Below are 14,841 nucleotides of genomic sequence, written 5' to 3'. Positions count from 1 at the left end.
TGGCCATCATAACAAATCTGAGCTTTGTCTGTTCCTGCTTTGGTTTGGTTTTTAAGGAATATCAGTGAAACTTGGTTTCATTTCAACAGGAAGACCAAAAAAAGAAGAGGAGTGAAGTTGCTGTAGAGATAAAAGAAAAATCAGGGCATTATTTTAGCATCTGTGGAAATGATCATTTGACACACTGCTGAACTAAAGAGGTCCTCCACGTCAGCCCTTACCAACCCACCAGCTTCTTTAGCTTTTGTACCATTGCAACAGTGATAAAACCTCATCTGAGAGGTGTGAGGAAAGAAACAGGACTGCTCAGACTTGCAGTATTTTTACCCTTGGGGACATCTGATTAGAATTGTAAATTTCCATGGAAGCAATGCTTTGGTTGCCATGGTGCTCTAAAACACCATTTTATTCCAAAGAGAAAAAGTTCAGTCGATATTTTCCTGAAATGGGAGGAAAGACTTAGTTTAGAAAACAGCCACAGATCCGAGCCCTCAGGAAATGGGTGTGAGGCCATCACACCAGGGAGGATTGGTCCTCAAATGACTTGTCTCTGGTCTGCCTGGAAGAGCACAGATCGAGCTGGGACTTGCTGTGGCACGAAGAGGCAGCAGTGCTCCTGGGCTGGCTTTTTGAAGGGAAACACATACAACTCCAGTCCACAAAGTGCTTGGATACCTTCCTGCTCAGGGCCTTGCAAAACAATAGATGTTTGCTAGGTGTATTTTGTCCTATGAATAGTGTCTTGCCTTTTATTTGCTGTATATTACATTTTGAATATTCACAAAGGGTACATGAGTGCCTTGCATGCAGAGATCTCTAATCAGCAATAATAATAATAATAATAATAATAATAATTTTTAAACAATCGTGTATGGGACTGGCAAAAATTAGTTTTCACAGTGTCTGTTCAAGTAATTGCAATTCCCTGTTTGGTTACAAAACAAGTTTCCAGTCTCTGATCTTCCTATATAATCTAAAACAAATATACAAACACCAGAAAAGCAAACAAGCTGCAAGAAATGTCAACAAACAGAGGTAAATGCAGTGAACAGCAGTTGGACAGCTGTCATCCCAGCACTTCGCCTTCATTTAACCCCTGCTGGTACATCAGCAGCTGAGCAGTGTGTTATAAATGAGGTTGCAGGGGTTAAATTGATTATCCAGTTTAAGTGACAGGGCCGGTGTAAAGGCATATATATACTTGCTGTGATTGGATCTTAACAACATTCAGCATTTTTACCAGCTCTTGCTTACAGACTGCTTCAAATTAAACCAGAAACCACTGTCACGTGAAATGCACGCTCAGTCGGGGTTCTGTGCCTCTGTAAATGGGCCTTTAAATTTCTTGAGGGTAATTTACCAGTGCAGGAAGATCTGCTGGCTCGGTTTGAAGTGCTCACATGTAGATAAGAATGGTCCTTTCCTCCTCTCCAACTTACACCTTTTTCACCTCCAGCAGAGGAACTCCTGAATTCCTGCATTTAATATTCTGTTCTATTGCCATTAAATGAAATCAGTGATTAGAATTCAGAGGTAGTACAAGCAGCATTACGGAGGGAGCAGCAGAGGTACAAATGTTCTCTGCCTCACAGCCATGTGGTAGTTCTGGTGGAGCTGGTCAGGTCTCATCCATCCATTACTGTCTCCTTCCAAGCAGTGAGAAAAACGAGGCCCAGCATTGCAGGCGGAGTACAGCAGTGTGCTGTATGAAGGGGTCACCTTTGCCTGCAGAAGGAATTCAGAGAGGAAAAGAGCTAATCTGAAGTACAAGATAAGATCTCTTTTGCTCAGGCTTATCTCTGGGTTTGTTTTTTCTCCTTTTTTTTTTCCTTTTCTGACTGGAATGGTCACTTTTCTATCTTCCTGACCTCTGAACACCACCATGAGCCCTGTCTTGTGACCAGGTGCCTCTCAACATTTTTCCACCAATGCTTTTGCTGAGGTCAGTTTACATGTCGTAAAAATGCATCACAAGTCGCTGCTAGATCACATCAGCTGTATCACTGAAACCGCCTGCAAACCTTCCTGTTTGCAGAGGGTAGAAGAACTCAGGTGACTCTTAGCTGGAGCTATTGAAGCCAAACAGTTAAACGTAATGGAGTGTGAAGTTTATCAGGGAGAGAATATCTCTGGCCTGCCAGTAAGAAAGAGATCACAAGTGACGCAACTGCCTGTTGAGTTTGTTCTGCGAGATCAGTTTTTGTCTGATAAAGAGGTTTCAAGGACTGCATGTGTACAGCCAGCACGGGGATCTCAATCATAGCCAGCTATAACTTTATAAATAATCATCGTCAAAGTTACCGTTTCTCTCACCCGCTGTATTGTCGCTGAGTAGCTTTAAAAAAATAAATCTATTTCGAGTGTAAGAAACAGAGAGGGGAGGAACCAGGCGGCCACCAGGTGGCATTTCCAACCTGGCTGTTACCGCTGTTTCATTTCCGTCCCCGTCCCGAACGCCGGGCAGCGCTGCACGGCGCGGCAGGCGCTGTGGGACCGCAGCACATCCCGTCCGAGGGGAGGCTCGAATTGCTGCCCTTGTCCGGCATGGAGAAGGCTCCGGGGATCACTGCAGCCTACCAGCGATTGAAAGTAGTTTACAAGCAGGAGGGAGATGTACTTACTGCAGTCTGATGGCAGTAGGACAAAGTTTTGAGCTAAAAAGGGGAGATGAGATTAGACACGAGGGAGGAACTGGCTCAGAGGGCAGGTTGGCGATGGCATGCATTACCCAGAGAAAGTTTGGATGTCCCAACCCTGGAGGTGCTTGAGGCCAGGTTGGATGTGGCCCCAGATAGCAGAGAGGCTGGTACGGAATGAACTTTAAGGTCCCTTCCAACTTCAGCTGTTCTGTGAGCATAGTTTTCACAATCGTTTTTAAAAAATAAACTGATGAGAAAAGCTGTAAATAAGATTGTATTTCTAAAACAAGGTGTAATAAGCACCTCCTAGGAACTGAACACCTTGTGGGATTCAGCATTTAAAGCTCCTTACAATATCTAAGCTTTTACAATAACCTTGTGAGCTAAATATTACCCTTCTGTTGTTCATGAGTAAACCACCCTTAAAGAAGCTTAGCACTGCATTCAAGGTCACAGGATGGGCACACACTGTAGATACATTTTTTATTTTATTGGAGCAAATGGTTACAAGTGGGAAAAACTGAACCCAGCTTTTGGTACACAAACCCCCTTAACCACGTGTGCGTCAGAGTGAGAACATGCAGCTAATGCTGATCAACACCCTGCTCTGTTAAAGTGAGTGCTGCTGCAGCAGTACTTTGGTAGTTTAAACTATATGTAAGTCATACTGGTTAAACTTCAATCAGGAGGCCTAATTCATATCCATAAAACAATTTGGCTCTCAAATCCATAAGGTTCTTCTGAATGTCACTTTTAATGACTTTTGTGTCACTTGTAATTGGGAAATAAATCATAGCAAGGCATAACAAAAACCTAACTCTGGCAGTGGGCAAGTCATTAAAGGTGTACAAAATGTCAAACTGTTACCCAAAAGAATAAACTACAACAGAAACTGCTAGTCCTAGAGGATAGGAAAAATTGTGGCACGGGCCAAAAATAGCTTCTAAACACAAGTAGTGAAACAAATGCCCTGAAACTTCAGGGAGGACGTGTCTGTATTTGCATTATTCTACTCTAGCAAAATCAGTGCCCGTGAAACTGAAGTCCCAGACAAACATATCGTTCATTAGTCTGAGATGGATGTTATCAGCTGAAGATATCAAACTGTTTCTTTGTAAAGAGAGTCCAAGAAAAAGCAGTGCAGTACATAGAGGGAGAGAGCCTCTTCAGAATAAAGAGATGCATACACGATTTTTAAATATCATTTATTTAACTTGGTAAAGAAATTAAGATGCATAAATGGTTTTTTTGCAATAGCAGTTTTCAAAATGAGCCAAGTTACATCCATATATACAGCTAAAAACATTGCATTTTATAACGGTTTTAATTTCCTCTGGCATCTTCCACACAGGAGTCTCAAATTTAAAACAAATGATCCCTCACAGTACTCCTGTGAGGTAGATATTAGTGTTACCTTCATTTTATCGCAGAATAAAGTGAGGAACAGAATGTTTTGTATCAGTGTGCCAAAAAAAAATTGTAGGAGTTTGGTCTAGAATTCCAGTCTTCCATTCCTTGCACTGTGCTCCATGCCTACTAGTTTTGTTTCCCTTTCTGAAAGAGGAGGACCACCTGTAGGTGTTCTAGTCCACCCTACCCATCCCTCTCCCTCTTACTTTAAGGTTTTACTTTAATACTTACAGCTTTTGATTCTTCATTTCAGAAGCTGAAAACCAATATACATCAGTCATTTGTCTGAAATGCACAGATTAAGTACAATATCTGAAACCTAGAAATAAAGCAACTGAAAATACACTGACAATAGGTACAGATGGTGTCACTATTTCACTGGACACAAAGGTCTGAAGAATTTTTTCACTAAGCTGCAAGAAGCAGCAGTACAAAAACACGGCTGTTCTAAGGTGACTGTTTTGAAGATGTATCAGGATTCAGTACAGATAAAATCTCAAATCTGCCAGGACCATCCCTGACAGTTTGCCATTGCTATGGGGTGATTTGTGCAGTAGCGTACATTCAGTGCAATCAAGGTCTACCCACAAAAGATCCTTAGAGTGAAAAAATACACATACATTCTTCAGGGCAGATGCTAAAGGAGGTCATATTGCAGAGCAAATCACTTAACTGAGGTAGAATTTGAACAATTTAGAGTCACATGTACATACCTGAATTGCTACAGATGTTCCTTCTCAACAAACTTAATGAGGGAGCTATAATTATGTGTGTTGCATAGGTTAAAATAATTTCTGTCTAAACAGTCTTGTGCAATAACCAACATGGCCTGTTTTGGACAACAGAGCATTTACATTACTTATGTGGAAATAGCTGTACCATAGCATCTTAGAATAGTAATTTTGTTTGTATCAGTGTCTTCATGAAGTGAATACAGAGCCTTTTCTGAGTGCTGCTAGCCCACTTTGTGTCAATAGACAGCAAAGGTAGCAAAAATCTTCTTAGTCAGAGAGAGCTTGGAAAACACTAACAAGAAAAATCTAAGTAAAAATTAAGTCCAGTTTGCCCAAATTTCAACTATTGTTTCATCACATATTAGACCACCAGAAGATGTAATCATCAGCTTTAATAATTGTCACCTATTTCCCATCTTATATTAAGTAGGATTTCAATTTCATCTTAACTCCAAGAGAATGATCCAGATTGCTATCTATTCTTTGTACTAAAAGGAGTTCTAGTTAAAAAGATCTAAGTCTGTGTTAAAATGGTGTGTTTCAAATAAAACACAGCACCAGAAAATGTGTGTCTCCCTTTGAGTACAGAGCCTCCTTGGAAATGGCTATCTGGCATGCTCCATGAGTGATCTAAACACCAGATTTATGGTCACTTATGTGGAAGCTTTTAAATATCCTGGTGCCGTTATCAGTTTTCTTCAGGCCTTGAAGGAAGCTCGAACTGTTCTCCCCTTAAGTGGCTGAGGGGGGCGGTAGTTATTTACCATCTGGACCTTCTGGTCTTCCTCACTGGTGAAGAGGAGCATGCGGAACTTCTCCAGCTGTAAATTCAAGTGAGATAAATTACTGCCTAAAAAGGCAATATTTAAGTTTATGGGAAAAAAAAAAAAAGACCAAGGGAAAATATTCAGTACATTAAGCTGTTTTTAAAATATGTTTAAGCAAAGAATTAAATAGTACTAAAGAAAAAATAGAATCCCTGAATGCTGAACAGGCTGACTATTCACAGACCAACAGTCTTTTAACTTGACCCCACTGCAAAGCAAAAGAGTCATTGCTTGTAGATACACAGTGTCAAAACCTAAAAGAATTGGGAGAATGTCAGAAATTTACCTGTTTCTCAGAAATAGTGATGGGTTCTTTCAGCACTACCCATATTACACTCTCGTTAAGGGGTGGTGTTGTCAAAGATCCAAGGTACGTCCAATAATCTAGACTCAAAGGCAGGAGACATTTGGGGTTGAAGCTTCTAAATTGAGCTTTCGTCCCCTGGAAAACAATCAATACTTAGAATTTCTTTTTTTATTTTCTTATAAAAAAAAAAAAAAACAACATCACTTTTGACTTTCAATTGCAGATTAAAGTCTTTTGGGAACAACAACAAAAAAAAGAAAAGGGATGCTGAAAAGTGGCATAGCAGAAGAAGAACATGTAATGATTCAGTTGCTTCATAGCAGCTATTACCTGAGTGAGCCTGGAGACAGAGAACTATTACTTTCTGTTGTGTGACAAGTGTGACCTCTGCTGCTGGCTGGTGGAGTTGATGTTTTTGCACTGTGGCCTGTACAGAATTTCAGCTTTTGTCACAAAAATGTCCAAAAATAGTGTAGGAAGTATATTCTGTGTATCATGTTCAGTGTGATCTACAGATAGCATGGCAAGATTCCTCATTACTTGCAATTTTTTTATGCAATGCATGTATTTCAGTAGGAAATCTGAAGCTGTGCAAAACTTGGCCTGAAGCGATCGGTTCTGGGAGAAATATCAGCTTTAAGAATCAGAGGCACCAGAGGTTAGGCAGACATTGAGGTCTGAAGGTGAAGAGAGCAGAGATGTTGTGAAGGAAGAATACAACTACAGAGACGTAGTGGTGATGGGAGGATTTGTGCTGGATGGATTTCCATTTCTGTTTATCTCAAATATATTTCTTGTTTTTAATGATATCCCAGAAAGAAGAAAATCTAAACAGCTTAAAACTTACTTTAAATTTTACCATGTAAAAAGCATCAGTGAGTCTGTTCATACTGGCATGTTCTTTTCCAATCTACAACAGCAATGGAATAGACAGGTTAAATAAGAATGACTATAACTGTACTTTGAATAGGTAGCATATTGTTTTCTTATCTGAATCTCAAGATTTCTATGAAAGTAGGTTTAACAGCAATTTGCAATGAGTTACTGCTTTCAGTAAGTCATCTGTTTTCCCTAAGCACCTCTCAGATACGTAGCATGGTTCTCAAACATTTGACAGTATAATGCTTTTCACCATGTAAACATGCTATTTTTGTGATTGTTACCTCCAAGAAAACACCAACTACAGCCAAGCCATCTGGAGCTGCTGCTGCTTCTCCAAACGTTGCATACTTCTTGGCATTCCAGTGAACCAAGTGGAGCTTTAAAGGAAAATGAATAAGAATTAAACAAGTTAATGATGAAAACTGTCGATACATGTTTTGAAATGTTTAATATTTATGGGAAAGGCCTATATCTTGTCCCAGCTCCACAGAAAATTCTCAGGAGCCTCCTGATGAAGCTATTTCAAAGCTATAGATGGCATCTGCCATGATCTTTTCATGGGCTCTGATCCTCAGCTGTAGTCAGGTTAACTGTCCCAGGTTGGCAGAGATACACACTGCTTTTCCACATAATGTTTGCCAGTATATCCTTCCTGTCTGCATAACACAAACAACATAGTTGAGTGTAGCCTAAAATACACAGCAAAGGACCATTGGAGGTAGAAGTAGTCTTGTGTGAGCAAAACAGCCTCGCTGTAGGGCAAGCAGAGAAACCTGGAGAAAGGGCTGCACTGAGCAGGGAAAAGTCTGGACTTCCAAGATAGGGCAACCAACAGATTAAATAATTTCAGTGTAATGAATTCTCATTAAAGCCTGTGCTAACTTAACCATACTGAACTATCAGAATCCCGAGGGAAATCTAGACCCTGCTGCAAAGCTATTTGTCAACAGCACTTGCATGAATTAATCCCACCTGTACAAAATGTTACCTCACATGGAAAAGGTTTGCCATCAATTGTATGCTCTGATCCCTCACTGTGCTTTGCCCCCCAGTGAAAGTGGAACTGCTTTAGCCGAAAGGGACTCTCAAAGGGACCACCGCTGATCACTAGGCAGAAAGAGAGCAAAAGAAACAAGCATTCAGGGTTTTTAGCTTCCTTTTACTAAGGCCTCACAACTGTTAGCTGCTGGTTTGTTCTATTGTGCCTTTCCTAGTTTATAATATAAGAGGTACATCATCCAGCTGTTTATAAGGGTTAGATTTATTCATACAAAATACCTGAATTCATGTAAAAATTAATTTGAAACAAATATTGAATGGCTACTAATACAAAATTACATAATATTTTTTTGAAAGAATACCTTTGATGTACAAACACATGGTAACTTTGCTATGTTTAGGCTTCACCTTTTTAACACAAAGCCTAAGCTGAAAACAAAAAAAAAACATAAGTACCTAAAACATCATTGACATGATACTTTTGTGCAGAAGAGCCTAAATACATTGAGCATCAGGTAGACAGTTCAGCTAAGTATTTCCTCCAAAGAGTATTCTCTCCAGTAGAGGATATCTATGTTCTGCCTCCTTTAAATATCTGATCCCATAAAAGAGGTAATATAATAGCTTGTTCTTTACACACCACTTAGCATCTCACATCACCTTATAAAGACAGGGAAGTGATACAGAGAAAATTCATACATCATTTAGAAAAAACACTTAAGATGAACGTTTAAGATGCCAACCATAGGTACTCTATCAATGGTAATTCTCTTGTACCTTTATACAGCACTAAGCCAATTGAGTTTTGCTCAGCAGACAGAAAGTCAAAGTTTTAAATTAAAAAAAATAGAAATGAAGTACACTCAGTGTTTGTAAGCTCATTCCAGTCTATAACATCGTATTAAAAAAATAAAAGCCAAGTTGCAGCATTGTGTGTGCTCCCATATGCAGAGTTCCAGCTGTTCTCTGTACATGAAAACTGGCCTTCCCACAGTGGTGCTCATAGTACTGGAATTAAATACACACTGTCCAGTATGTTCTGCTGAACTTAATCGAATGTATCACCTGTTCTAATGCTTTAAGAAATCTAGCTGTGTTGGGTTGCTGTCAGAATTCTGTTGTACCATTTATGCAAAGCTATGAGTCACTAAATCCATTTCAAATCAACTAAAAACTCTTGTGCTGCTAGCAGTCCTCTTCCTGCTAAGTGTTATTAAAACATGGCACACGCATCAAGTAAAAAGGGCAGAGGTCTTAATTGCTGCTTGTGCTCTCAGTTTATCTACAGTGATGCATAATGCTCTTAAATTAAACTTCTAAAGCTGATTAAAGTTCACTGGGATGTAGATAAACTTCAGTTTAGAACTGCATGGAAGCAGCTAGCAAGCTGAGATAATATTTCCAGAAAAACATTTAAAAGTTCCCTGTAGGGCGATATCTTAATGCATTTTTATGCAACAAGCTTTGGAAAGTGAGCGTGTAGTCTTCCTTTCAGATTCAGTAGCTACACTTGAAAATCTGACCATTAGTTTGGGCCACTGTTCAGGTCCGTTCAGGATGAGGAATGTTAGAATTAAGTAGCAGGAATTTTAATCCCCTGGCCCTACTGCAAGGGGTTTCCAGCACAGACAAATCACTTCACAGAAAGTAACTTGTTTTGAGCACCAAGGTATCCTGTTTATCTAGGACTGATAAACACACCCAAATAGAAGGTGAAATCAGTTGATAGGTTAAAAATTATTCAGAGTACTTTTTAAATGCACACTTCTCCGTTTAGCAGAGATACTTTGTTTCTGTTCCAACCCTGCATTTATTGGCCTCCTTCCTTCTCCTCTCCCAGATGTAAAAGCAAGGTTTACCATGGATGTAGAATGAATAGAAGTAATCTCATTTATATTTTCTGCCAAGAGCTAGAGGAAAAATGTACAATGGCAACATCCACAAGCTGCAGCCAAATCAAAGTAAGCTGAAGACTGCTGTTTCTAAAGAAGCTGTACTGCTCTGAGGCAGTGAGGAAGGAATAAAGCGCAAGCTAATAGTTAGCTACTGGTCCAGATAAAAATAGGTCTAGTGCGGTACAGTTATGACGGCTACACTGTATGACCTCATCTCTGATAATCCTCTTCCCTTATCCAGCCTTGTGGAAGTAAACTGGGGAGTGAGCCAGACAGCACTAGCATCTTGATGAGGGCTATCATGGAAGCAGCACACCGAGGAATGTATGTACCTACTGTCCTGCTGGTTGTGGTCTAGGAGTGCTGGAGATATGCATGGATTCCCTTTCTAGAAATCTGGTAATCTCTATTTGAAAGGAACCCCAGCAAACAAATGGATTTTCCCAATACAAATGTTTCTCCTAATACAGAAACTGTTCAGCTGTGAGGTATGAAGTGCTGTTAGAGAGACTCAAGAGAAGATAAGGAATAATGCTCAAGCAAACAAAGGATAAATGATTTTGTTTGCATACCTCATTCTAAACTGAACGTATAGATAGCATTAAGTATACCACACAGGATGCACTTCGTCATTCCCCTCTCTAAGCTATAACATATCATTCCAGCGCACTCGGTTATGTATAAGTCTCACCTGTCTTGTCATCAATATCTTCAAACTCAACCATAACTGAGTGGCCGTTGTTGGAGATGTTGAGAGATGCACAGGATTCATAGGAGATAACAAGAGGCATCAGCTTAGGGTCATAGACTGCTTTTGCAGAAATTATATCAATAGGTGATTGGCGGTTCCCTTGGGCAATAGGATAAGACTTGTGCCACTCCGAAGGTCCTCCAAAACCAAAGAAAAGAAAGGACCGTTATTTTCTTCCTACTACATGCATACAATTATTTCAGGATTTCACGAGGCTTGAAGTAAAGCTTGCTGAGCAGTTGTGACTTGAAACTTTGGCATTTGACAAGCTCATTTAAATCCTAAGCTTTGTGTTTTTATTAGCACAGCCTGCAACTAGATGGGGGATTGCAGCACGTTATACCAAATACACTGGGGAAGCCACAGCACATCAACAGACTGCTGCACCTTCATTTACTTGCGCCACTGATCTTTTGTGGAGTTGGTAATTACATTTTTAAGGTCTCTAAAGTCCTTCCAAGATGTATGCAGATGTAAGCACACTTGTAGGCACACATACACACCCCCAAAGAAACAGCATTGAATTCTTCCTTGGGAAAATAATGTACAAGCTCCAGCGATTCAAATTAGATGCAGATGACTCAACCTCTTTGCTACTGACTATGCAGTTATTTTTAAAGTCATTTTAGGATTGCAGTAAATCTGTGGAGCAGCTTCATTCTTCACTCATGCCCATTACAATATCTTTCTGCCCTGAGCAAGAAGTACAGTGTGATAATGAACACTTCTGGACTTGCTGAACCCAATAGAGCAGGGTGAAAGACCAGTTTAATAACTTTGCTCTTTCCTGCCAGATCTGGCACACCGTCATGCTGCTTGAGATGATAGAAGCCTCTATGTAGCAGAGAGTTACTTCTGACCCCTTTTTTCACTTCAGCAGTGCAGGAAGTGTTTCTGTTCTTCTGCTGCTCATATTCAGGAAACAGAAACATGGACAATTTCTGACAAGTTAACTTTATAAAACATATTTTCATCAGCCTTCCTGTAGAGGAGACTGGAGTTTAAGCACAGTTACACGAGCTCAGGCAATATCATTTGTTTCTTATAAGCTTCACTTTCATACATGTGGCTTTATTAATAGCACCCAGGTGTCCGAACATGTAATGGCACCCACTGGCACTAAGCAGCTTCACTCAGTGTTCAGGTGAAGTTGGTTTTGGACTTGCAGCAATTGTAGAATAGCTGCTGCCAGGAGCCCAGCAGAGAAAGGGGGGGGATCCTGGAGGTTATGCAAAAGATGGGCTACTGGACAACAGCAGTTATTCAGCCATCACGCTCTGCAAAGGGTACAGGTGGCATGAAACACTGCCGTACAAATCTTTCAGTAGTTTCACACATCCTCTCACTCTGACACACAGTCCTGTAGGCGGGAAGCAAGGGAGGATGACTAAATTAAAGACTGTCAAATCAGAGAGCACAGTTTGTTCAATAAGAGATCTCCGATACTGATCCATACAATTTATTCATGTTCCAGAAATATACAATACATACTTGATTTTATTCACTTTGGAAGCCTAGATATCACATTCCAACAGCTTCACAGAATCAGAAGATCTATTACTGCTTAACTAAGTCTTCTAAGAATTGCTTTTGGAGAGGCAGACAGTTAATCATTTCCATAGCAGCTTTTTGGAAAAGGACCCATCTGCAAGATCTGCAGCCTGAGGATAAATCTGCTCAGCACTGCTTCCCTGCATTTAGGAGCAATGACTGCAATAACAAAAGGCAGCAGGAATAAGTTTGTGCATCTTTCAGATACCACCTTCTGCAGGCAGCCTGTATCAATCCAGTAATTAATGAGCTGCTGTTTATATGTGATGCTTGCAGTAGAGATGCAGGCAGCTCTGCGGGACTCAGACAGCAGTTCTAGAAACAAAACGAATGGGGGAAGACAGAAAGATGCAGCATGGAAATGCTATAACCTACCGTCATCCTGCCCATATCCCCAACTGTGGTGGCCAGTCATAACGGGACAGCTGCACCCTGCTGAGCTCTCAACTCTTTACTGAGCACTGCTGCTTACCTGCCTTTATAATGGCTCACCGGGGGATCGGGTCAGCCCCTTAAAGACACAGAGCAGCCTGAGCAGCTCCGGCAGGACGGGAATAGCCAAGTTTCTCCTGCTCCTCCTTGAGCTAACACAGCACAGGGAGAGGAAAGTGCAGAACTCGGGTCGCTGAGGTCCCAGGGCTTAGGGAGGAACCAAGATCATCCGGGGGGAACTAGAAAAACTGTTTGGGATTAAACTTAGGGAAATGGAACCCTTGTTTTCTCATTCTGCACAGGGAAGCAATAGCTTGTCTGAGCACTTGGGCACAGTAATGTGCAGATCATAATGGGAACTGCCCATTTCTGCTGTGCGCTCTGCAGGGACAAACATCACCCGGCTGCTGCCTCTCTTTTCTCACTCTCTCCAGCTGCAAAAAATGACAGATGTTGCCAGTTATTTGTGAGTACAGCTTTGGAAGCTTTGGTGCTTAGATGAGACGGAGAACATTCTCATCTCAAAAAAGTGATCTGTGCTACACTTAAACAAGGCAGGACCACACCGATGTAAGATACATTGGCAATCTGATTATCTATTTACTTATTTATATATTTTTAACACAGAACCCCCAACAAAACTTATTGTAAAGACAAGAATGTAAGTAGAATGCTGTTATCAGGAAACAGACCCTGGCAGACTGTGAATCAGTGATGTGCTGTAACCCACTAGTTGCCCGCATCTAGCTAAACCCACAGGGCTACAAGGAGATACACAGTCTGCACTTTAAAAGCTCCTGGAACAGTTTTGTAGTAAGAAACTCCTGGCTCCGTGGTAGCAATTTTATTAGATCTAAGGAGATGCCATCTGGTAAGGCAGCATTTTATAAACACAATATTGATTTTCATAAAGACAGGAGCACACAGATAGGGATCCTTCTGTTATGCAGTCAAGAAAATAGGAAAAAAAATCAATGAATGCATTTTAAGCAACTTTTTTTTCCTATCCTTGTACTGCCTTGTAATAATACATTTCCTTTTCCAGGAGCTTTCTGCAGAAGTCAGCTTTAAAACCTCTGAGATTTACTGATGCAGGCTAAATCACTCAATAAGGGATGTAAACTGCTGTAAAGGTATCCACGTGGCAGCTTTACAATGACTTACTCAGACCCACCCCTCCATTTACTTCTGTTTAACTGAAGTCCCTGAGCAGACCTGGCAGGCAGCAGGCTGACCCTGCAGGTGTGTCCATGCAACCAGATGTAGGCAGGGTCAGTCAGGCAGATAGCAAAGCTGTTGTAGACATGGTGGGAAAATCAACTTGCCAGTGGAAAGAAATGCAAGAGGAATTTTGCAACTTAGCAAAGCAGAGGCCAGAGGAAAACTGTATTCTAGGCAAGGAGCACTTTATTCAAGGGGAACTTGAAAACAGGCTCAAATTTTGCTCTCAGGGCACAGTGCCATCAAAGCGGCCTAACGTGTGTGTGTTTGATACCGTTCAACACTTCACCTTTTATCTCTTCGTGTTGAAAAGCACTAAAGATGTGTGTTTCAAAGGGAAAACAATGAGAAAAGAGAAAGCATGCTGGCACATAAGAGGAAGTGGACACTGCTAAGTGGAGTTTGAAGAGCTGACTAGAGTGAAAAAGAGGAGTGACTGTACATGAAAGATAGAAACTGCCTGAATGAAATAACAGCCATGAAGGCAGCCATATTCTGTAGTATAGATAGCATGTAATTCCTCTTGAAAAGAGAAGTAACGATGGATGAGCAGAGCAGCAGCCCAGGACAATACATGGGTTCTTCTTCTAAACCTGCCACTGTGTTGTGATACTGAACTAATGACAAACACTTTGCTTTTCCCACTGCCGAATACAGAACAGTTTTAGTTTTGTTTTTTAATGATTTAATTTGAGGTCCCATTATTCAGACTGTTATGTAAGTACTAACCATTACTGTCAGGAAGCTCCAAGGAAGATTAGGTTGCCAAATTGTAATTGAACATATAAAATTTAGAAGATTTGAGGAACTGAATTTCTAAGGTGAGTTGTCTCTATGACACAGATCTGGTGTCACTGGGAACTATTCACAGGAGATTGTGTCACTTGGGGACAATGCTTTTAGCAGATATTGCTGCATCACTGTAGAGGGATGGAGCTGTTTTAGGAAACATAAAAGAAAGAAAAGTCGCTGGGTTCCAAAGTGAATGGCTGAAGGGTGCTCCAAGAACATCTGCTTACGTAACTTGGCAACTTTCATTGCTGAGCATCTTTAAAGATGGCAACACACATTTGAACAACTTGAATTGTGACTTCTTAATTTAATAGATATGAGTCTGATCTATCGTTGCCTATGAGCAAAATATGACAGAAATACAACCAGTTTGGATACAGGCTGCTCACCCCAGAGCCTGT

The 14,841-nt window shown here is 40.7% G+C and overlaps 1 protein-coding gene across 1 annotated transcript; it reads right to left on the bottom strand.

Annotated features, from left to right (window-relative positions):
* Positions 1-3,827: 3,827 nt before the first annotated feature.
* CA7 (carbonic anhydrase 7) lies at positions 3,828-12,442 on the bottom strand. Its single transcript, XM_072346334.1, has 7 exons — positions 12,371-12,442; positions 10,385-10,582; positions 7,788-7,906; positions 7,081-7,176; positions 6,765-6,827; positions 5,897-6,052; positions 3,828-5,604 (listed from the first exon to the last, which is right to left on the bottom strand). Exons 1-7 carry the CDS (start codon positions 12,408-12,410, stop codon positions 5,482-5,484), a joined length of 795 nt encoding a protein of 264 aa, XP_072202435.1. The 5' UTR covers positions 12,411-12,442; the 3' UTR covers positions 3,828-5,481.
* Positions 12,443-14,841: the final 2,399 nt, after the last annotated feature.

The sequence above is a fragment of the Excalfactoria chinensis genome, chromosome 11 (assembly GCF_039878825.1).
Source record: "Excalfactoria chinensis isolate bCotChi1 chromosome 11, bCotChi1.hap2, whole genome shotgun sequence".
In the NCBI taxonomy this organism is placed as follows: Eukaryota; Metazoa; Chordata; class Aves; order Galliformes; family Phasianidae; genus Excalfactoria; species Excalfactoria chinensis.
Note: the sequence above shows the minus strand (reverse complement) of the source record. Positions and strands in the feature narration are given on the sequence as shown.

Coding starts and splice junctions, on each gene's coding strand:
- CA7 (XM_072346334.1), bottom strand. CDS start 12,410: ATGACTGGCCACCACAGTTGGGGATATGGGCAGGATGACG. Junction 10,583..12,370: donor GGGATATGGGCAGGATGACG/GTAGGTTATAGC, acceptor TTGGTTTTGGAG/GACCTTCGGAGTGGCACAAG. Junction 5,605..5,896: donor TCACTATTTCTGAGAAACAG/GTAAATTTCTGA, acceptor TTGAATTTACAG/CTGGAGAAGTTCCGCATGCT.